This window comes from Perissodus microlepis, chromosome 14, assembly GCF_051167445.1.
Source record: "Perissodus microlepis isolate ML-2025 ecotype Zambia chromosome 14, ASM5116744v1, whole genome shotgun sequence".
In the NCBI taxonomy this organism is placed as follows: Eukaryota; Metazoa; Chordata; class Actinopteri; order Cichliformes; family Cichlidae; genus Perissodus; species Perissodus microlepis.
The window spans coordinates 38735247-38757670 of NC_140474.1; the positions used below are offsets into that span (position 1 = coordinate 38735247).

General features: G+C 40.6%; 1 protein-coding gene across 1 annotated transcript; it reads right to left on the reverse strand.

The window, feature by feature from the left end:
* Window positions 1-1423: 1423 nt before the first annotated feature.
* Window positions 1424-21723, reverse strand: LOC146374425 (alpha-2-macroglobulin-like protein 1). The gene is made up of 35 exons (XM_084951227.1): window positions 21546-21723; window positions 21123-21279; window positions 20846-20898; window positions 20529-20549; window positions 20092-20257; window positions 19932-20016; window positions 19684-19846; window positions 18644-18761; window positions 18446-18555; window positions 18198-18362; window positions 17827-18054; window positions 17369-17432; window positions 17149-17294; window positions 16182-16331; window positions 15887-16030; window positions 15712-15793; window positions 15451-15619; window positions 14419-14644; window positions 14118-14244; window positions 13828-13949; window positions 13665-13716; window positions 13426-13509; window positions 12966-13142; window positions 10454-10529; window positions 10097-10253; window positions 8362-8436; window positions 7606-7768; window positions 7325-7512; window positions 6903-7148; window positions 6255-6379; window positions 2387-2477; window positions 2229-2297; window positions 2042-2147; window positions 1808-1882; window positions 1424-1632 (listed from the first exon to the last, which is right to left on the reverse strand). The coding sequence occupies exons 1-34, from the start codon at window positions 21594-21596 to the stop codon at window positions 1845-1847; spliced, it is 4194 nt and encodes a 1397-aa protein (XP_084807353.1). The 5' UTR covers window positions 21597-21723; the 3' UTR covers window positions 1424-1632; window positions 1808-1844.
* Window positions 21724-22424: the final 701 nt, after the last annotated feature.

The window sequence follows — 22424 nt, forward strand, 5'->3', positions numbered from 1 at the left end:
TAAACTCCAGCACTGGTGAGCAGTGTTTACAGACCGCAACAGCATCGCGACACCAGGCATCATTGATGTAAACACAAAGTCCTCCCCCGCGGGTCTTACCTCCCGCGACGATGACTCTGTCAGCACGGTAGCATGTTAGCTGGTCGAGCTGAATGGCGCGGTCCGGGACACTGTCGCTAAGCCATGTTTCCGTGAACACAAAAGCACAGCAGTCCTTTACATTCCTTTGAGATGAACGTAGCAGTCGGATGTCGTCCAGTTTATTTTCTAGCGAGCGTACGTTGGCCAGAACGATAGAGGGGATGGCGGGTTTGTGTGGGCTAGCCGCTAGCCTAGCTCGGATGCCACCGCGCTTACCCCTCTTCTGCTTCCTCTCACACCGCTTGAGGCGCATCCATTGTGGGCGAAGTGCAGGAGTGGGGGTCGGTGATTGAGTAGGCCTTCGGAGCAGACCCAGATCTTTCAGCTCCTCGATGTCCACAGAGTTTAACTTAAAAAGTTTGTTTCTGCCGATGTCGAGAAGAAATGTTCGGGCATATCCTCGCTTGCACACAGATAGACGCGACAAAGACTTACAAAAACACTGCAACTTACAGGACGAAAGACACAAAAAAGTAGTTTGTTTGGGAGAGAGAGAAGCCGCTACGTGTGCACGCGCCGCCATATAAACACATAAACATAAACATGTGATATCTACTGTACAATATAAAGCGCCTTGAGGCGACGTTTGTTGATTTGGCACTATATAAATAAAATTGAATTTTGAGGTGTAACATCGCAAAGACTGAACGATTTGAAGATAGGGGTTTGGTTTTGACTTGGAAGCTGGAGGTTTGCAGAGTTGAGTCTCCTGATTTGTGTTTAGTTTTGTGAATTTTTTTGTATTGGTTTTACATTTGACAACAAACTAAAAAAGAAAATCCACTGCAGACGTACTCATTGTTTTAATGTTTATAGTGTTATGTCAAACCGCGTGGATCCACAGGGCATAGGCATAAAAGGCACCTGATACCAAAGTTGCAGGTATGAAAACCCTGTACCAGAAGTGAAAAACTAGGTGGCTGTAGCTCAGGAGGTAGAGCAGATCATCTGCTGATTGGAAGGTTTATGGTTCAATTCCTGGCTCCCCCAGTCTGCATGGGTGTGTTGGATAGTGCTGAGTACTCCAGGAGAGTAGAAAAGCGCTATGTAAGAATCAGTCCATACTGGTACAGGTTAGCAGCATGTTTGTACAAACACTGCAAGTTGACTGCAACATAAAAAAAAGTTAGCACCTTACTCCTCTTGATGAAAACTCAGGAAATATCTGCATTTGTACTTTCCCCAATCCACCAACTTGCACCATTGAGTTTATTGGCGTATGGATTAAATACATGATGTGAAGCTGTCACAGCTGATGAAAACATGGAAGAACAGAGACCACTTTTAAGAGCAGAATTCAGATCAATTTATTATATTTCCATCATGCATTCATTTCATGCTGAATATGTGCAATACATACACAGCTGTATGTTAAGTGTGGCACAATACCAACAACATGCTATTTGTATAAACACAAAAAAATATGGTAAAAGCCAAAGGATGTGAAATTATTCTGAAATTGATGATGACGTCAGGGTTTCTCTCTTCAAGCTGCAACAGAAGCAATAATTTAGTGAAGCTACAGTAATTATTTGTTGCTTTTTCATTTACCTGAAAAACTGTATTAAAATATCAGGTTATTGTCAAATTGGTGCACATTTGTTGGACAGGCAAAAAAAAAAAAGGCTTCCTGTAGGTGTTCCTGTTTGTAGTTCTAAAGTATTACCTCACGGGTAGAGGAATTCCCTCTCAGACTGACCTTCTCAGTGTGGATAGAGGTATTCATCTTCAGCCCGGTTACCTGAGAGAAAAAAAGAGCCTGTAAAAAGACTGAGGGTGACTCTCTTTACATGTCCAACACATTTAAAACTTCAGTGCTTCAAGTCCTGTTAACTGCTCAGTTTGTTGTACAGCTCCACTAAGGAGCAACATGTGTTGGTGTGCTGTGCTCGAGTTTTACTTGGCTCATAGTAGTCATAGAGCAGGACCACAGCAGGCTTCAGGTTGTCCACTGGGAACTCCTCTATGAGGTCCAAGCTGTGTTCTACAGGTGTGTCCTTCACTAACTGCACAGGAAAAGACACAACGCACTCGTTAACAAGTACAAAGATCATCATCTGGTATTTCTCACTGTGATGTCCTCTCACCTCTTGTAAGTACACCACAACATGATCTTCCCTTTGTTCAACACGATCCACCAGCTGGGCACCTTTGAGCTGTGAAAAGACAATGTTTAGTTCAGTTATCTTCACTCTCACTGTGGGAATTCTTACAAAATTCCTGTGAGTAAAACGTCATAACTCACCTTGTCATAAGACTCTGGGTCTGGGACGTGTCCAGAGAGCAATTTGATATCCAGGATCACCATGTTTGTAGTGCTCTGCGTTCCAGTGTATCTGCAAAGAATCACTCATGTTACTGACTGGTGCTAAGCATAGGCTATCTGCTGATTTAGCATGCTGCTAAAACAATACCTAACCCTACTTCCTGGATAGGTTTCCAACAACTACGCCACAGCAGTCAGTTACACTTGCACTTTAATGTCCATCAATTTTACAGTTGTGGTCAAAAGTTTACATACACTTGTAAAGAATATAATATAATGGCTCTACCGAGCGTCCCGTTATTTCTAAAACTCTGATTTTTCTCTGATAGAGTGATTGGAACAGATGCTTCGTTGTCACAAAGAACATTCATGAAGTTTGGTTCTTTAATGACTTTATTATGGGTTAACAGAAAAAGGTGATCACATTTTCTGGGTCAAAAATAATCATACAGCAACATGAATTAGCAATTTTGGTGACTTAGAAAGTTGTCAGTGAACTGAGCTTCATAGCATGGCCTCTTAACTTCTTGTGAGTGATTATGAGTGACTACAGCTGGTGACTTCTCTTAGGCCAGTTAAATAGGGCTCATTGGATACAAACGCCCACAAACGCTACAATGGGAAAGTCAAAGGAGCTCAGCATGGATCTGAAAAAGTGAATTATTGACTTGAACAAGTCAGGAAAGTCACTTGGGGCCATTTCAAAGCAGCTGCATGTCCCAAGAGCAACAGTGCAAACAATTGTTTGTAAGTATAAAGTGCATGGCACTGTTTCGTCACTGCCAAGATCAGGAAGAAAACGCAAGCTATCACCTGCTGCTGAGAGAAAATTGGTCAGGAGGGTGAAGAGTCAACCAAGAATCACCAAAAAGCAGATCTGCCAAGAATTTTAAGCACACAGGTGTCATTGTCCACAGTCAAACGTGTTTTGCATCTCCATGGACTGAGAGGCTGCCATGCAAGAAGGAAGCCCTTGCTCCAAAAGCGGCACCTTAAGGCTCGACTGAAGTTTGCTGCTGATCACGTGGACAAAGATAAGACCTTCTGGAGGAAAGTTCTGTGGTCAGACGAAACAAAAATCGAGCTTTTTGGCCACAATGTCCAGCAATATGTTTGGAGGAGAAAAGGTGAGGCCTTTAACCCCAAGAACACCATGCCTACAATCAAGCATGGCGGTGGGAGTATTATGCTGTGGGGCTGTTTTGCTGCCAATGGAACTGGTGCTTTACAGAGAGTCAACGGGATAATGAAGAAGGAGGATTACCTTCACATTCTTCAACATAACCTAAAATCATCAGCATGAAGGTTGGGTCTTGGCCGCAGTTGGGTGTTCCAACAGGACAAAGACCCCAAACACACATCAGGAGTGGTAAAGGAATGGCTAAATCAGGCTAGAATAAGGGTTTTAGAATGGCCTTCCCAAAGTCCTGACTTAAACCCCATTGAAAACATGTGGACAATGCTGAAGAAACAAGTCCATGTCAGAAAGCCATCAAACTTAACTGAACTGCACCAATTCTCTCAAGAGGAGTGGTCAAAGATTCAACCAGAAGCTTGTGGATGGCTACCAAAAGCGCCTAATTGAAGTGAAAATGGCTAAGGGACATGTAACCAAATATTAGCACTGCTGTATGTATATTTCTGACCCAGCAGATTTTCTGTTAACCCATAATAAAGTCATTAAAGAACCAAACTTCATGAATGTTTTTTGTGACAACGAAGCATCTGTTCCAATCACTCTATCAGAGAAAAATCAGAGTTTTAGAAATAACGGGACACTCGGTAGAGCCATTGTATTATATTCTTTACAAGTGTATGTAAATTTTTGACCACAACTGTATCTGCAGCCTGCTGTGTGATCGGTTAGCATAACTGAGACTAGCCTCGCCCTCCAGACCAATCACTATGTTTGTGATTGGAAAGGAAGGTTGTTGTTGGGGTTTGGAGTAGAAACTACTACATTTCTCAGATGCACATCCAGCAGGGCCTTACATTCCTCTACTGTAGCAGTAATGTGCTTACTGAGTACCAGTGTTGGGTAAGTTACTTTAAATTAGTAACTTAGTTACATTACTAGTTACTTCCATCAAAAGTAACTCAGTTACTTCAAGTTACTCGTTACTTTCAAAGTAACTAGTTACTAGGGAAAGTAACTTTGGTTTTACTCAGACTTCTCTTGTTAATGTGTTGCTAACTGGATACCCAGCCAGACTGCCAGTCTTCTAGCTTGCTTACTTGCCACAAGTGCACTGTGCCACCTACCAAAGGAAAAAATAATGTGCATATTTCCACGAGAGAAATCCCACGCCTGGACCGCCGTTGACCGCCGCCATGATTCTAGCCTACGTCACAGCATCATGTGAGCTTTTTACATCCAACACAAAAACTGTAGTCGTGGTGCTTTGATTGTACTCAGAACTCGGAAATTCTGCCTTCTGAATAGGAAGATGTAGGTAACACCAGACTGCAGATGAGCTGCATACAGGGCTGGACTGGGACACAAAATCAGCCCGGGCATTTTGACTAGAGACCGGCCACCATTATAGCAAAAATCATAAAGCCTTTGAATGAAAACAAACGCTGTTGTGACAGTGATGTACACTGTCTTGATGGTATATATGTATCAATCTATCAATCGTTTGTTGTAAGACTCAGATAATTATTTATTAAAAGCGAGACATTTGAAATGAGAATAAGAAAGTATTTTTTTGTGCCCCCCTTTCCCTGTTAATGCCCTACCTGCCCCCCTGGCAACACTTTGCTACACAGTTACCAGCTGTCAGCTACATAGAAAAGGATCCTGGTGTTATTTGTCTCTCAGAAACAGTTCATAACTTCCCTTCAACTCATTCATGTCACCTAAAAGGTAAACCTGTTCAGCTCTGATGATTCAGTAAGGACATCTCCTGGTTTCATCTGGTTTCCCACTCACCAGATATACAAAACAATATCATGACCAGCAGGTTTACAGCTGTGGCTCCAGCAAACATCAGCTGATACTAGAAATTAATATTAAATAAATTCTAACAACAGCTGATCAAACGTGCTGCTGTTGTTTAGCGCGACATCCGCTGGTTTCCTCTTTCTGGCGCAAAGTGGACGATAAATAAACAAGAGGGAAAAGCTGATCAGCTGATCATTGATCAGTTTCATGATTAAAGTAGCAACAGGAGAGGGAGGGGAGAGAATGAGAGAAGAAGAGGCAGCTGTGCAGCAAAGACAAAGAATAACTCCAGCTTTGTGTCTTTTTCATTGTAGCTGAAGTCCGGGACAAACTGTTCCTTTTCACCTCAATACAAAACGCGTAATAATTTCTCTGAATACGAGACAATTCCGTTTTTTAGGGAACGGTTGGCAACTCTAATAATTAACCGTATGAAGAAAATAAAGTTCAACATCAGTAACATAGCACCCACCCAGCTGTATAGAAACCCCGTCATGCTAGCTAGCACGCAGTACGAAAAAGTCAGCACAACGAAAATAAACTGCACCTAAACTTGGTTTATATCTGACCCAGATAGACTGCAGGTCATAACGTCTTACCTGAAGTTCAGTTCACCTGACACTCGGACGGGCGGCTGCTTCGGGTCTCTCCTCCTCCTGCGTCCCCTTTCCCTCCTCCACCTGCTGGCCTCCACCACTTGCTAATGTTACTGAATCTGTGGAAGCTCCGCGATGCCACCACACGAAGTAACGAATAACGATCCTATCTAAATCCCAGTAACGAGTAACGCGTTCCTGATTTTGGCATAATAACTAGTTACCGTGCTCGTTACCACAATAATAACGTAGTTACTGTAACGCGTTACTTAATAACGCGTTAGTCCCAACACTGCTGAGTACTTACCGGGACTTTATCAGCAGAGTGAGTTTGGGTCGGGGAGACTGACTGTCGTGGTTATACTGCACGTTAACCTCCACGCTCAGAGTTGAGGAACCATAAGGATTTGGGATGTTGTACCGAACAGCAATCTGAAACAAAGTTAACCAAGAAAGATTTTATATTAGGATTTCTGCTCTATTTTCCTATAAAATATGTTAGAAGAAACAGATGTAGTATGTAGCATAGATTAGGTGGCTCTTGCACAGGAGGTACAGGTCACCTACTGATCGGAAGGTTGGTGGTTCGATCCCTGGCTCCTGCAGTCTGCATGTCAAATATCCTTGGGCAAGATACTAACCCCAAGTTGCTCTCCGATGCATCCATCGGAGTGTGAATGGGTGTGAATGGCGTTAGAAACGCACTCAGTTTAGAGACAGTGCTTGTGAGAATAGGTGTGAATGTGGCATGTTGTATACAATGCTTTGGGTACTCCGGGAGAGTAGAAAAGCGCTATATGAGAATCATTACAGTAACACATAGAGTAAACTTGGCTTAAAAGAAAAAAATTGGCTACAGTTTTGACTACGCTAACATTTATTTATTTAATTTAAATGACAAGTGAACAGTGACTTCATCTTTATTTGGAACAACCAGGTTGATATGGGCACTGACCTGCACAAAAACACTTGTGCTGCCTTTCATCTCCACGATGTACTTCCCTGCTATGTTCTCCACTATTATCTCCTCCTGGTAGAGCAGTCTGTTGTTTCGATTGACGTGGAATGTAACCTGGCCACCAGGAGTAGCAACTGCCACTTTGCTTGAGCCTCCTTTTTCTGAGCCCTCTTTGCTTGAGCCCTTAAAACCGAACACTTCAGTGGAGTAGAATGCCAGAGCCTGAAGAGCCACCACTGTGTCCTATATAAGATGCAAATACAAAACAGAAACTACTTTGAATACGGTATATTCATATTAATGCGAACATTCTCTCTCTCTCACTCACACAGTAAACACTGGACTGAACATTGTTGCAATCATGGGTCAATGGCTGACCTAACTGAGGCTTTTATATACACTCTATGGGAGTTCACTACCTGTGTTGAGGAGAAGCCTCCATAATAGTTCTGCTGCTCAGTCAGCCACCTCACGATGCTGAAGGCATAAGCCAGTTCTTCACTGGTCGGGGAAGCACTGATTTGGGCCAACAGCACGTAGGAGCTGATCTCTACTGACAGGGAGGCGGACGTTTCTGTTGATTTCTGAGTCCAGTAGATGAAACTGCCTGAGACCCGCACACCAACAGACACAGAGACACGACGTAAGCTGCATTTCTGATGACGGGGGATTTATGGGTTCCTGCATGAGGCACCTTCACCTTGCTTTACTGCAACCTTGTCGAGGTACTCTAGAAGGTGAGCGCGGGTCTCCACGTCTCCTGCCAGGGTGAAGACGTACGCCAGCAGAGCTGTAGTGTAGGTGTTGCTGAGGTCATTCATGGAGTCTTTGAGGCAAACCAGGCTCTTCTTCACCACAGAGTTCTTTAACAATTTTCACAATTAATGTGTCAGAACAAAATTCAGTATACTGATCAAAACAACAGGAACAAGTTTCAGAGTTACATGTCAGCAGTATGTCAGTGAACATGGTCTTATCTCCCTGCAGCAAAACAGAACAGATGTCTTTTATGTGCATAATAGCAGTCAGTGAGAGAAAGACTTTTTAATTATCACAGTGAAGAATGAAAATGTTTTTGTTATGAGATTTGTTTTTAAATAAAGCTGATAGTTGAGGCTGGATCAGGTCAGCCCTTAGTTACGTTGCAATTGGCCTTGATCTTATACTTCCTGTTGTGAACCTCTTAAAACTTCTTCCTTCATACTGCTATAAAATAATAACCACAAATGAATAGAAAAACAAATTCAAATTACACATCAAAAGACTAAAGTCAAACAGGGGGGAAAAGCCCCCAAAAGACAAACGCAAACACGCCACGGCTCTCTGTCCACAGATGTCAGCATTATTAACCCGTGGTGTGACCTAGTGAGCTTTTCGGTTCAGCAGGATACGTCATCATCTCCAAAGGAAGAGCACACACATGTGAATTCTTTGAGCCACAGGGGCATCTACTTACTTTTGCATATTTCTTATTCTCCAGAAACGTCGCAGTGATGTACGCAGTGAGAGTGACTTCGTCCGACACGCCACCCTGTGGATAGAAAACCATCAAAGAAACTTTATCATCAATGTGCCTCCAACGTGCAGGGATGTGAATTTCTAACCTGCACATATTGTAGACGGTGTGAGTGTCGTGTTTCAAAAATGTGTCCTACATATTCTAATAAACAGTAGCGGTTTTAGATACGGGCATCGTGGTGGGGGCGGCATCACGGGCATCGGCAAAAAAAAAAAGAAATTGCTCGTACTCATGCTGCCCCGACGTCAGCCAGCGCATACTGGGAATGGTACAGGCACCGATCGGTTTTCTATCGCCCATTTGCTGGGAGTAAGGGCGCCCTCCGTTTGCGAGGTGCGCCTGCTGCTTGCAGCGCAGAGAGGAGAGGGCGGGGCGGCGGGGGATTCTCTGACCGGCTGGAGCAGCATCTAATAACCAACTCGCAAAATAAAACAAAATAAAAACAAAACAACAAACACGAAAACACCAGACATCATGATACAGACTTATAATTTGCACCGATGGTTTTTCGAAATTCTGTACGCGAAAAGTGAGCGCGAGCCCTCGGTGCGCCTGCTCGCTGCTGAAGTCAAAGTAAACTTTATTGTCATCTCCGCTACATACAGTCCAGCATATAGAGAGACGAGACGACGAGGCTCCAGCTACAGCAGTGCAAGTAAACAAACAACGAATATAAGAAGAGTAAGAAAATAAATATACACTTTAGGACTCGGGGTAAAGGATCAATAACAATTTAAAATGTATATTTTGTATTTTGATGATTTAATGTCTCACACAAGCCGTCGAAACGGGAGGGGGCCCTGCTGCTTCCAAATAGAGCACATTTCATTTATAATGTTGTAAATCCAAGCCCATTATGTGTTCATGATTTGAATCCTGGGTTGTGTGAAATCCCAAAAATAAACCTTAGACAAAGTGAATCTGTGAACTAAGGTGTAGGTCTGTTAGGTTATGTTGTGCTGATCCTCGAGTTGGGGGATTTGTGTTCATACTGGAGTGCAAAATTCAAACCAATGGAAGATGGACAAGAAAAGTTCAAAGCCATCAGGTGCTCAGTTTAGAAAAAATAGAAAAGAAGAGGAGGAGAAACGAGCAAAAGATGCAGGTAAGCAGGTGTGTGATTGGATAATGGCAGGTCATCCTGAACCAATCAGAATCGGAATACTTTATTAATCCCTGAGGAAATTATGTGGGTCACAGTTGCTCCAAGAAGAAATGGTAAAAATAGCAACAGTAACAGACTAAACTCCAAACAATACATCATGTTACAGGTTTTAATATTAATGAGTCAGTGTCAGTTGTTGATTTGTCCTGTTCTCATTGTATGACGGATTATGATGGCTGTTTGGTAGCTGTTTGCATACAATGCATACTCTCTCTCTCTTCATATGTGTGTGTGTGTGTGAACAACAGTTTTATGTTAATGTACAATCCTTAATATGTTTTGTGTGTGTGTGTGTGTGTGTGTGTGGGGGGGGGGTGTCAGAGGGAGTGTTCGCCCAGGGCGCCAAACAGGCTAGGACCGCCACTGCTAATAAATGTAACTTCTACCTCCAGATCCAGTCATTGTTTACATATTGTAATGTGATCTAGGCTGGTATTATTTATGGATTATTCTATGAGTAACAGTTTTCTAAGTTCTGACAGGCAGTTTCATGCTATACAAGTGTACCTTCATGCCAATGTGAATGAGTCTCCCTGACATTTTAAAACAGCCATTTTCTCGTTGTTGATTTTCCAGCCATGTGTTAGACTCTTCAATGTTTCTGGGATCGATGTGAATGAATTTCTCAGCTCGTGCAAAACATTTCACCACAAAAGCAGTCAGCCTGAAAACAAGTAAAAACACACAAAAAAACTACAGTTTTATTACCGTTTAAATGTAATTTAAATATTTTTGGAAATGCGAGTGAGAATGATAACAGGATGAATCACATTTCATGAAGAGGCAACAACCTCACAACAATTTCTCCTGTGTCTTAAATGTGGGACACCATACAACTGTATGAATAACGAGTAATGTTCTCACCAAGTGCTTCCTTCCCCTGTTCCAAATGCACTGTAAGAACCATCAGTATGTTTGTATGTCAGCTGATTTTGGTAGCCTGTAAAAGAAAAGAAAACTGATGTACGTGACAGAAAAACAAAAACATGAGCCTCTGAGAAAGAGATACCGCACTCTTTGAAAAACTTATTTTCTTATTTTGGTTTAGAAATTCTTATCTCACTGAGTGGATTACTTCATACTAGAAGTGAGGAAGAGCAAAGCCCAAATGTAAGTGAAGGAGGGTGTAACATGGAGATTTCCCTGCAGACATGCTAACAGATATCAGGTTGTAAGCTGTTTGGATGGGCTTGAGAAAAAAGCATGGCTGATTGCGCAGGCTGGTCTGTGCAGAGTGAACAACATCAGACTCCATCTCGTTAGTCTGGTGAACCACCAGTGCACAAGTGATCTACAAACCCTGACAGCAAGTAGGTGAATTCTCCCATTTCAATATCGCTAGCTAACAATGAAGAACAACATACTGCTTAAAAAACCGAATGAAAGTGAATGGTACATCCTTGGTTTCTAACATAAAACTACTGAATGCAGTCAGTGGCAGTACAAAAGTGACCTATTTTTTAGTTTTAGTCTCTTTTTTTCCCAGTGAGTTGTCAGTTCTGAGATTAATTAGCTAACATAAACCAATGCAAGCTGCAACCAACCACTGTACTGGCACAAGATGACGCTACACGTACTCAAAACCACAACTTTAAGTACTTATTTTTTAAATCCAGGTTCCCATTCAGAGTAAATATATCGCAGAGTAGCGCTCCGTGGTTTAAAATAGGACAGGGAGAGACTAGCAAACATGTCTGAAGCACTACACTGAGGATACGTCATCATAAGCTGAAAGCTGCATGGCTTTCTGTGCTCTGCACACTGTGGTTGTGGTACTTTTACATATAAATGAGGATCTGTTACAGAGGAGTTCCCACAATGTTGAACAAGCATATTAGCACCAGACAAATCTTGATGTTGCACAATGGCTCCTAAAAGAATATTTCGGAGTGCGGCTTGAGGAAAAAAAGATAAAAGTCTGTATGTATCGATTCTATCTGAATAAATTTGACAGTTGAGTTTCTTACCAGAAAGTTATGTATGAACATACTTAACAGTAAATAGACACAGTTCATTTTAACCTGAGATAATAGATTTAAATGATGATGATGATGTCGGAAGCAGTTTCTCTGAGAACATGCTTGTTTTTTGTCAGCCTGTTCCCCAACTCAAGTGGAATTTTTGATTGATTGTATGGCTAGCATTGGTTGTTAGCTACTTACCAATGTTTGTGTGTGTGTGGTTTTTGTTTGTTTGTTGTTTGTTTTGTGTTGCAATTTAGAGTTGGCTTTTAATTTTGAACAGATTCAATTTCATATACACACAGTAGTTTTCACCTGGCAAGCATTGGCTTAAAGTAATGAAGTTCTCCTTCATTTTAGCTGATGTGTTTGTCATTAGAACAAGCTTTATTGGCTGTTTGCTTTACAACATAAGTAGAACTGCAGCATCATGCATAATGATAAGAGCTAGTGTTTTTCTCACAACATTAAAAAGGTGTTTTGGTTCGCTATTTTAACATAAAACCTATGAAATGTCCAAATTGCTCAGAATTCTGCTCATATTTTATTAATATACATTTTAAAATAAGATAAGAAATGTAATTCATTTGCCTTTTTCTAGTTTGTGTATATGTGTTCTTCTTCATCTAGTTGTGAGCATGTGTGTGATTTGTATATAGAAAATCCTAATGATTGGGAGGCAGAGCCTTCAGTTTTCAGGCCCCTCTTCTGTGGAACCAGCTTCCAGTTTGGATTCAGGAGACAGACACTATCTCTACTTTCAAGATTAGGCTTCAAACTTTCCTTTTTGCTAAAGCATATAGTTAGGGCTGGACCAGGTGACCCTGAATCCTCCCTTAGTTATGCTGCAATAGACGTAGGCTGCCGGGGATTCCCATGATGCATTGAGTTTTTCCTTTCCAGTCACCTTTCTCACTCACTATGTGTTAACAGACCTCTCTGCATTGAATCATATCTGTTATTAACCTCTGTCTCTCTTCCACAGCATGTCTTTTATCCTGTCTTCCTTCTCTCACCCCAACCGGTCGCAGCAGATGGCCCCGCCCCTCCCTGAGCCTGGTTCTACCGGAGGTTTCTTCCTGTTAAAAGGGAGTTTTTCCTTCCCACTGTTGCCAAAGTGCTTGCTCATAGGGGGTCATATGATTGTTGGGTTTTTCTCTGTATCTATGAAGCGCCTTGAGGCGACTTTTGTTGTGATTTGGCGCTATATAAATAAAATTGAATTGAATTGAATTGATTGTCTCTGTAAAATATCTTTAGCTTTTAGTTTGGTTCACAAAACTTCAAGATTTTATTTTCAAGATTTTCTACTTAAAGTATGTTTAACTCAGCTGGTAGATCTGGCTTTGAAATGTCCTAACCTAGGCATGACTTTCGCTTTCCTTGCTTTAGCTTTAGAGAAGTGCTGCACTCACCAGTGATTAGATAACTGGTAGCCTTTATCTCGATGGTTGAGGTGAGCTGCTGTGTGTCTTTCAGGTACTCGAGGATGAAGATGTTGGGGGCGAGGAGAGCCATGTTCTGCTCTCCACATCCACTTGGCAGCTGCAGCAGACTGTCGAGGTTCTTCAGAGCCCGACCGAGAATGTCACCTGATGGAAAAAAGACTCACTAAAGCTGAACATGTAACTACCCCATCATCTAATTTCAAATGAATGAAGACATGCCAACAACCTAGAAAAATACCAAATACATCAAATGCAGTACTTTGTTGTAATCCGATGGTACTTTGAGTATGCTTGCTAAGCTTAAAATCAACTCATGAACTTCTAATAGAGCAATAGGTAGGAAAAAACAGCCTCACAGCATAGTCTTTTAATATTAATTGAAACATTATTTATATATCATATATAATTTTTCATGTATTAGGTTTACCCAGGACTGATATAAAAGCACGGGCAGAATCTTCAATCACATTGTACGGAAGTTTAACCAGAACTTCTTCCCTCACAGTTTTTCCTGCACACAGACAAAAACAGCCACGTTACATGGGGAAGAGTACAAGTGTGGTCAGTTCTTCCATTAGTTTAGTGAAATAAGTTAACATTTATTGAAATAGTGGTATTAAAAGAAAACTGCTCTACTAGGCGATAGCCTTAGAAAACCATGCTGACCTTCTGGGAGTAGTAGCAAGTTGAAGGTCTTTGTCACCTCAACTCCCTCTGGCTAAGGGACGTGAAGATATAGCATTAACATTTATACCAAGATGGATTGACTTTCTCCCCCCCAAAAACTAAGGTGGTGAACACGTTAACATCTTGTGTTTATGGCACCAACCTTCACTATGAGGGGTTTTGTCACCACGTCGATGCGACCTCTGTCTGGAACAGTTACGGCCCCAGAACCACATAAATCCATTGAAGCCACTGCCTCAGCAGACACAGTCACTTCCACAACCCCTAAAACACATCAGCGAAAATGACTTTCAAAATCCTGCAAACGATCAAACCCTCGTTATTCAAGGGATCTCAGTGTCTAATGATTCAAAGGAGAAGTGGTGGGAAAAGGGGCACATGGCTCCTTCACACTGATACCCTCTAGCATTTGCTCCAAAGCTTGACCCTCACCTAAGGCCGATGGGGTCATGCTCCAGCTGAAGGTCTTGCGCTCGCTGGCGCACAAACAAGATGTGGTTTGGTCACCAAACAGGGAGGTGAGGGTGTAAAGTGAGGAAGACGCTGGTGTTACAGTGATCTGTTCCAGGGGCAAACAATACATTTTAAATATAGACTCTTTTGAGGAACAGGTCAAAATTTCAATTTTAAATGTGCTCAGTATTTTCATTCATCTCAGAAATACTGAAGTTTTTCTTTAGTAATTCTGTGATTCTTTGCTGCTCGTCAGAGTTTAAGTAGCAGCACAGATTACCATCATGCAGCTGGTCAGGTAGCTGAAGACAGTCGCCTTCAGTTCAAAGAACTCCCCCCGGATGATAGAGTAGGGCATGGTGAGCTCGAGGAAGAAGGGCTGGAAGACTTTCAAATCTTCACGTGGAGCCAAACCAAAACCCTCAGAAGACAAGCAGAAAGCCTCCGTCTCCCAGGTGGTGATGGTGTCTGGGACGGTGAGGGTCATTTCCTCTGTGCCCGATTCTCTGAATCAGCCCAAACACACAAGAACATTCTGTCAGGGGCTAAAATATATTTTGAGCCCCAACGCCCCCTGATATGGGGGCAAAAGGCAGGAGATCAGTTAGGCTTGGGGCTTAAGAGGTTAACTGAAGCTACAATTCCAAATCCCAATCACTGATTGTTAATTTATTTCGAACATGTAAACAATATACAGGTACATTTAGAAAAGAAAATAAGAGAGAGAAAAAATACTATACAAAAGTCAGCACATTTCAATATAGCTACCGTTCTGATTCAGTTACATGTCGAGAGGGAAGAAGGAAACACTTATTTAATCCCACCCCTTTGCCATAAATTATCAGTTAATATTTAGTTGCTTCCTTACTGATATAACCTGTAATAACAATAGTGAACAGATTTCTGATATACTATATACTATAATGTCACATCATTAATTTTTTTAAATAGAGACATTCACTTAATTTCAATATTTTCCTTTTCTTTATAGTTTGAGAAGATCATATTTTTATAACTCTTTTTTGAACTGTTTTATGTTTGGATGTTTCTTTAATTCCATATTCAGACTGTTCTACAGTTTCACTCCATGCACAGAAACACAAAAGCTTTTTCTGGTAGTACGGACCTTCCCTGTTTTGAAGTTGCAAAACCCCCTTAAATTATAACTTCCTTCATCATCAAAAAACAAAATGCACATAAAAATACTCCAAATCTTGATGGGAGAACTGGTGAATCTTTGGTTTCATTATGCACTCAAAGACTTTTCTCAAGCACTTAATGTTTATCAAATCAATTTACAACACAAGCTCACCTAACGTCTACCAGATCCCATATCCAAGTCTCTGGGAAGAAAGTACGGACTGTTTTTATGGGTGAAATGTCAGGAGGAAGTGCCGGAGCACCAGCGGCAGCTGCATCTGGTATTCTCTCTAATACGTCCAACTTGTATACTTGATAAGGACCCTTCCAAAAGCACTGGTCTACAAAGAAAGCAGAAAAAGAGATTGAAACAACCATAAAGATAACTGCTTCATTTTTCTTTCAAATGATCAGCATCACTCTTCAAAGTCACCTCGATAGTATTCTCTTCCTTTGTACTTGAGGCATGAAGGCAACTGAATAACCAAGTTGGTTGCCATCTTCAGTCCTACACTCTACATAATCCAGCACATACAAATAGTTCATTACAGGAAAAACAACAAAAAGCTTTTTACTAAATATGACTTACAGGTACGTATGCAGATTACCTGGAAAACAGTGTGGGCATCATTTTTGCCACTCTCAGGAAACGGCAGAATTGATCTTTTTGGTCTCACTTCCATGCACTCTATAGGATCTTGAACCTCATATGGGACATAGGTTGCTTTCCTGACAGGAAGCAAGTCATAAATCTGAAAGAAAATATATATGTATGATCTTTCTACTGTACACTCTTACTCTTGCCAGCTGTTCAAAAGAGAAAAGGAGGGGCTGTGCATTTGGTATTGAGCCTTCAACATCCAACATCCCACCTGACCTGGTGGTGTTTAAAAACGCTGTTACCTTTTCGGCATTCAGAGTCTTCCCTGGCTCCTTGATGAGGACACTCTGGTCGATGGCACTCACACCACACAGAGAGTGCGGCAGGGCCGTCACCTGGAAGTTGGTCTCATCTCCTGGGACAGCTGAAGGTGGTACAAAATGTACCGACACCTGATGCACACAAAACCCAAATGAAACCATCCAGATGTTAATATGTGAGGTGAACTCAGGATATCCAACGGTACTGGACTTTTGGTGGCAACTTTGAACAAATATTTGGCAAGTAAAATCACGTGATACAAATGGATCTGTATAAATAAACACCTGTAATTCGAAATTACCTCAGGTTTTGTAATGTTTTGTAAAATCTAATCTAAAATAATGGACATGGAAACATTACAATATGGCATAAAATGATAACAATAATCTTTTTGAGTTGAGGTTACTCACTTTGCAAAGTACTAAAAATTAGTTTTAGTAAAATTAGCAACATTTCAATTTCAAAAAATCAATTTTAAGTTGAAAACAAGATAATTATTTATAGATTTTTTTATCATTGTAATTTTCTGTTTGAATACTTTGAACATTGAGCTGGACAGGTGACCGATGGATAGGTATAGAAAACCATATAAAAAGTGTCACTTCATGGCCCGTGTGACCATGGTAACATGAAAACACCAATTATGCTCCAAACAGTTTTGGGAGATTCGTTTTTGTAGACAATCCTGAATCACTGCTTACTCAATGTGTTGCTTGCTTGTGGAAAGTTAACTATTTAAACATTTATGGCCAAATTACACATTTGCGCATGAACTGGCGTACTACAGTCAAGTCTGATTTGCATGTGATGGCTCCAGAAATCTTTAACCATGACATGAAAGGATTTTTGCTGGTACACCTACGAGTAAACGTTATTTCAGGTTAGCCTTATTGGCTATCTTGATATTGATAATTTTGTAAAAGTATCGACTAAGTAATATTTACTGACCTTGTTAGTGAAGCACTTCTCAGTGGAGAATTCAGCACTGTGAGCGATCACATTCTCACTGGGGAGGACAGCATAAGCCACAATCTGGATGTCTGGTGTCATCTCAGGAGATACAGTCAACTTCAAGGACACCTCGCCCTCATTCACTGAAACACAGAGCATCAAAAGCTACTTTACTGGGAAAATTTGAAAGTCAAGATCAAAGCCATGTTTAGCACACCTGTTTGAGATGTAACTTTAAGCTCTTGATGTCCGTGAACGGAAATAACTCCTCTGGACAAGACCTTGATAATTTTGGAGAAAATGACACAAGGAGACAGTCAGCAGCAAATATTCACTTCCTTTCTTTTTGTTGTTCTGCTTTGGTTCTTTCATGTGACTTGATTGAGTAAACTAACGTGACTGTTAAAGCTATTCATCTTAAATTTTAATGAAAGCACCTACACATTAAAAAACAAACTTTTTTCAAGGGTGGGACTTTGACTTTCTTGGTCAAGCGCTTACAAATGATCACACCTAAATAATACCAAAATGTTACCATACAGGTTCTTATCATGGTGTAACAGAACGTTCTGCCGATTCTGTCTGACCAGAATCGGCAGAACGTTCAAACTCCACGCTGTCATTGAATAACATTAAGGCCTTTGACATGCGTCTTTCTACTATGTATTTTCTCACCAGATACATCAGATCCACAGAGCCTGGGGCCTCTCCCACGATCGTGTACCAGATAGATATGGCTTCTTCTGTCTCACACGGAAGAGGTTTGTCCTTCGTCTTTACCTCCAGGAAGCTAACTGTTTTATCATCAGGAGAAGACGGTTTGGCCATGGACAAAGTGTGAGTTCCAACCGCAAAGAAAGCAGTTCTATATCCAGCGTAATCCAGAGTCGGCGCCAGGCTTGCCTGGTTGTGGAACAAAACATAAATGAACGAAGGAGGGGAACATTTGGGCAGAAAATTTTAGCTGTTCATGAAATCACAGCTATTTTATATTATAAAATATATATATATTCATATTATAAATGTCAGTGCAGCTTTTCACTTACATGGAGTTGGACGTCCCCTTTTAATTCGTTTGTGCTAAGTGAGAACACGGCAACACCTTTCTCGTCAGTTTTTACATTTTGTATTGAGCTCAGGGAAATGTCTCCCTCAAAGAGGTACACGATGCGGTCAGGAATGGGTTCACCATTATGATAAACAGCTTTGACCTGTTGAAAGGAAAACAATGATGTGTGGATCCACAGGATTTCAGCTGTATTACAAAATGATGATAACTGAGAAAAACACTTACTTTTCCTTGCACATTTGGTCCTGCTTCATAAATGTCGGGAGTATCAACAAAAGACACTCTTCCAAGGACGTATGAAATTGTTATGCTTTGCTTTTGTGATATCAAAACACCTGAAAAAAAAAAGCAATAGATATGATATATCGTTACAATACACCAAAGTGCGTCATTACAATAAACCAAATATGAATATAGGCTTGCCTGTCCCCTCCTCTTCCATTTTAACGGTGATGTCCAGGATATCGTTCAGTGCTGTTGAATCAACTTTGTTGAAGTTTGACATATTGACGGTAAAAGTGGTACAGCCTTCCTTATCTGCCTAGAATATATTGTGAAAACAAAATAAAAGCTGATATTAGCCGTTTCTCAGCATGACAGCCATGGTGATACACGTCATCCGAGTTTGCTCCATAAATGCCAAGAGTTTAGCAAAGCAAATCATTCAGATCTGACACAAACATCACAAATATGCACATTTAAAGCAGTGGATCAGACAGTCTTCAGACAAAACAAGCCTAGTGCTGAAGGCCCTAAATACAAGGGCTTTACACTTACTATTACTACTATCTTCTTTGCTTTTGCGTTAAAGTAATGACTGATAATATCTAAACACTACTGGTCTGTGCACACTTACAAGGACTAGTTTGACAAATGACTCTTTGAAATTTGCTGCTTTTTCTTTTAGTGAGTTTGAGTTTTGCTTTGGGCTGTTGCCGTGAAGTCAAACAATTCAAAAAGGTCAAAACAAAAAATGTTATTAATATTTTTACAAGGATTTTAGAGATTAAAACATTTTAATTTGAAATGTGACCGACAATTTAAGAGAGTTCCCTCTGAAACACGGAAATACTGAAGAAGGCACAAAATACGGATACTTGTAGTCTGAGAATGAGTTGTAGCTCATACTCCACACCAAGTTTACGTTTTGTAACATTGTAGTGGTTGTATAAATTATGCATATAGTGAATGCGTAGTGCAGGAGTTTACACATTCCCAACAGAAAAATGTTTCTGGTTTCCTTCCAGGGGGAGACATAAATCTCTTTGGGATTGCGCCAGGAAAGGCCTCGGGCCTTTAAAACATTACTCAACTAAATCAAACGTTTGTGAATAAGGGAGCAGATATAATTCCTGCCTAATTTATTTTAATCGCACAAACAAATTTGAGCAGAAATTTGTAATAAAGAAGAAAACACCCTCTATGCGAACTTTGTTTCTGCGGTGATGAAACTGAACCTGTACCTGCTTCGTCTCTGAGTGACACACAGGATTTGTGTCATCATGTGAATTACTCTTATCAATGTGCTCTGCAACTCTGATCCACTCTGAACCGTGAAAATGTCCCAGAGTAGGTCGGCACACACCTACAGTGACCCTTCCTGGCACCGGCTGCTTAAATGTATACCTGTTAAAATTAAAAATAAATACATAAATAAAACAAATAAGAATAAAATCTAGTAGACATCTGTCAACAAAGAAATTTTACTTACTTTGAACATATTTGAGCCTTAAAGCTCTGATCTCCAACACTCACTTCGTCAGGCACTTTTATAGTTACATCGAATTTGGGCAAAACTGGGGACAAAGTGTCCGTGTCAGTGTTTAAGCTTCACTGCAAATGGGAAGAGTGCAACAATCAGCCCAACTTACCATACTTCTCCACCGTGAAAGTGTAATATACTTTGGATTCACCCATGGTCACAGTGATTTTGTATATTCCCTCACGGGCCTCAGAACTCAAGAAGTATGAAAGCTGCAGTATTTTGTTATCTGAATTTGTCTTGAGCCACTGCCCGATCCTGTTCCCGCTCGGATCCTGTTACATGCAAAATGAAAGAATATAATTAAGAATATAATTAATAACCAAATACGTGGGTCAAAGAATTATTACTTCTGTCAATTTGACTTTGAAAGGTGTTAATCATATGTATATATTATATGTATTCACACATTAAACTCTTTAAATTAATGCCATGATTTGTTAAAAAACAACAATAATAATAAAAACATGAATAAAATAAACATAGTACTATGACTTGTGTGTTCATATTGTTTATTTATTTTTAAATGCACTACTGTGTTCTTACCTCCAGTTCAATGATGTCATACTGCAACAAAGGAAGGGAAAAAGGTTCAAAGAGCACAATGGGTTCATGCCATCTTGCAGTGTTACAGTTATTAGGCTTTTTTGTGAGTGCACCACACTTTAAAATGATAGCGGCTTCAGATGAATTCAGATGAAGATTTATGTAAGCTACATAATGACAGCTGGGAGGTAGAAACCGCCTCTTACGACTTCACTGGATAAGTAATCCAAAATTCATGGAAGTAACTCATTTTCATTGCATTCATTCAAATGCATAAGCTGTCCGTAAATAGGACCTAACAAAGTTTAAACACTCACCAGTGTACTAGCAGGTCTCAGCTTGGAGTCCAGTGTGACAACTCTGAAACGCACTTCAAGACATATCCAAAGAGACTGCGTGAAAAATGATCTCTAGCAGTGTCACAAACCCTAAAGCTCATTATATTAATTATTAATTATATTATATTCCCACTAATGAACTTCTAATGGCTTCTCTGAGTTTAAAACTGTTGATGTTTGGGGATACATTACTTATACTTCCATATCATGCTTATGCTGCATTGTTGGGATAGATAGCATGATTGCTCATTTTTACCTTGTTGTCCGGGGAGGTAGATGGGTTTATCTGTTTGGATGAATGTCTGCGGTTTGTAGGCTCTGATCAGGACTTTTCTGACTTCTTCTGACTGAAACCCGCTTCCTTCAACTTTCACCTGAAAATCCATCACCTCTTCATTTGTCACAACAGGAACCTGGAAGCACAGGATATTTGTTTGGCTATATGTTTTAGCCAGTTGCTAAGTGGGCACATGTTTCGAAACTAACTTGGACCTCACACATTTCGCTCTCCAGCTTTTCTGTTAAAGTCATTTTCATGTGGATGATCAATAGAGAGAAAAATTATATATATAAAAACCTGGACTGACTGCAAATCGATGCTAGGAATTTAAAGCAAGTTTCTTATAATCTGGAATGCTTGGAATGTTTTCCCAAAAAATGCTTCTTTTGGGAAGCTTACCGAAAAAGCAATGCAGGTATGAACATCTTGAATGCACGTGTGCAGTGACATTAGGGTTGCGCTCTTCGCTGTTGATTTCAGGGTGACATTCACAACCACGGGCTCAGTGAGCTCCAGAACGCTGACACAGAATTTGGTCTCAGCTCCAGACTCAAGAACTGCAGGAACTGCCACTAGATATTGCCTGCAGACACAGAGATACACACATACAGCAGTTACCTCTATGGATGTGAAAAAGAAAAAATCTCAAATCAGAATTCATGTGCACCAGTTACAAATTTCACAGGACATAAAAAAAGAATCGATCATAGAGGCAAACTTACGGTCCAGGTCCTGCTTGACCCACATGTGCCCAGCTGACAAAGGCGCACAGCGCCCATGTCCAACTCAGAATCCCAGGTTGACCCATAACTGACTATGATGCTCCTCAGAGTCAGCGTCTGTTAAATAGCTGCCGATGCAGAGGCCCCACCCAGCTTCAGCCACACCACAGACAGCACACACCTTTGTTCCCCGCCCAATTTGAGTTCCAGGAAAATGAGAAGTAAATAATTTACATATTTCATACTGGTTGACGTGTGCCTTCAACTTTCAGTGGTTTAAATAGAGTTTTTAACTTTTTCATTTGTGCCTTACAAAAGAACTGAAAGAGATCCAGGAGATTGTTTTCTGTTTACCCTCTATCATAATTTATAACATACATTACCATAATGATAATTGAGTGATTTGTATATATCATATTTGTATATATTAGAGCTATTTCATACATTTGTAAAATCTGTAACATATTTATAATAATAATACATTTTATTTGAAAACGCCTTTCAAGACACCCAAGGACACTTTACAATAGAATAGAACACATAATAGAACAATGAC

Excerpts from the sequence above, each read along its gene's own strand:
- LOC146374425 (XM_084951227.1), bottom strand. The coding sequence starts at position 21,596 with ATGTCACTGCACACGTGCATTCAAGATGTTCATACCTGCATTGCTTTT. Across the intron at positions 20,550-20,845 it reads TGAGACCTGCTAGTACACTG|TATGACATCATTGAACTGGA; the intron begins GTGAGTGTTTAA and ends CCTTTGTTGCAG. Across the intron at positions 8,437-10,096 it reads TCATTCACATTGGCATGAAG|GGTGGCGTGTCGGACGAAGT; the intron begins GTACACTTGTAT and ends TTCTATCCACAG.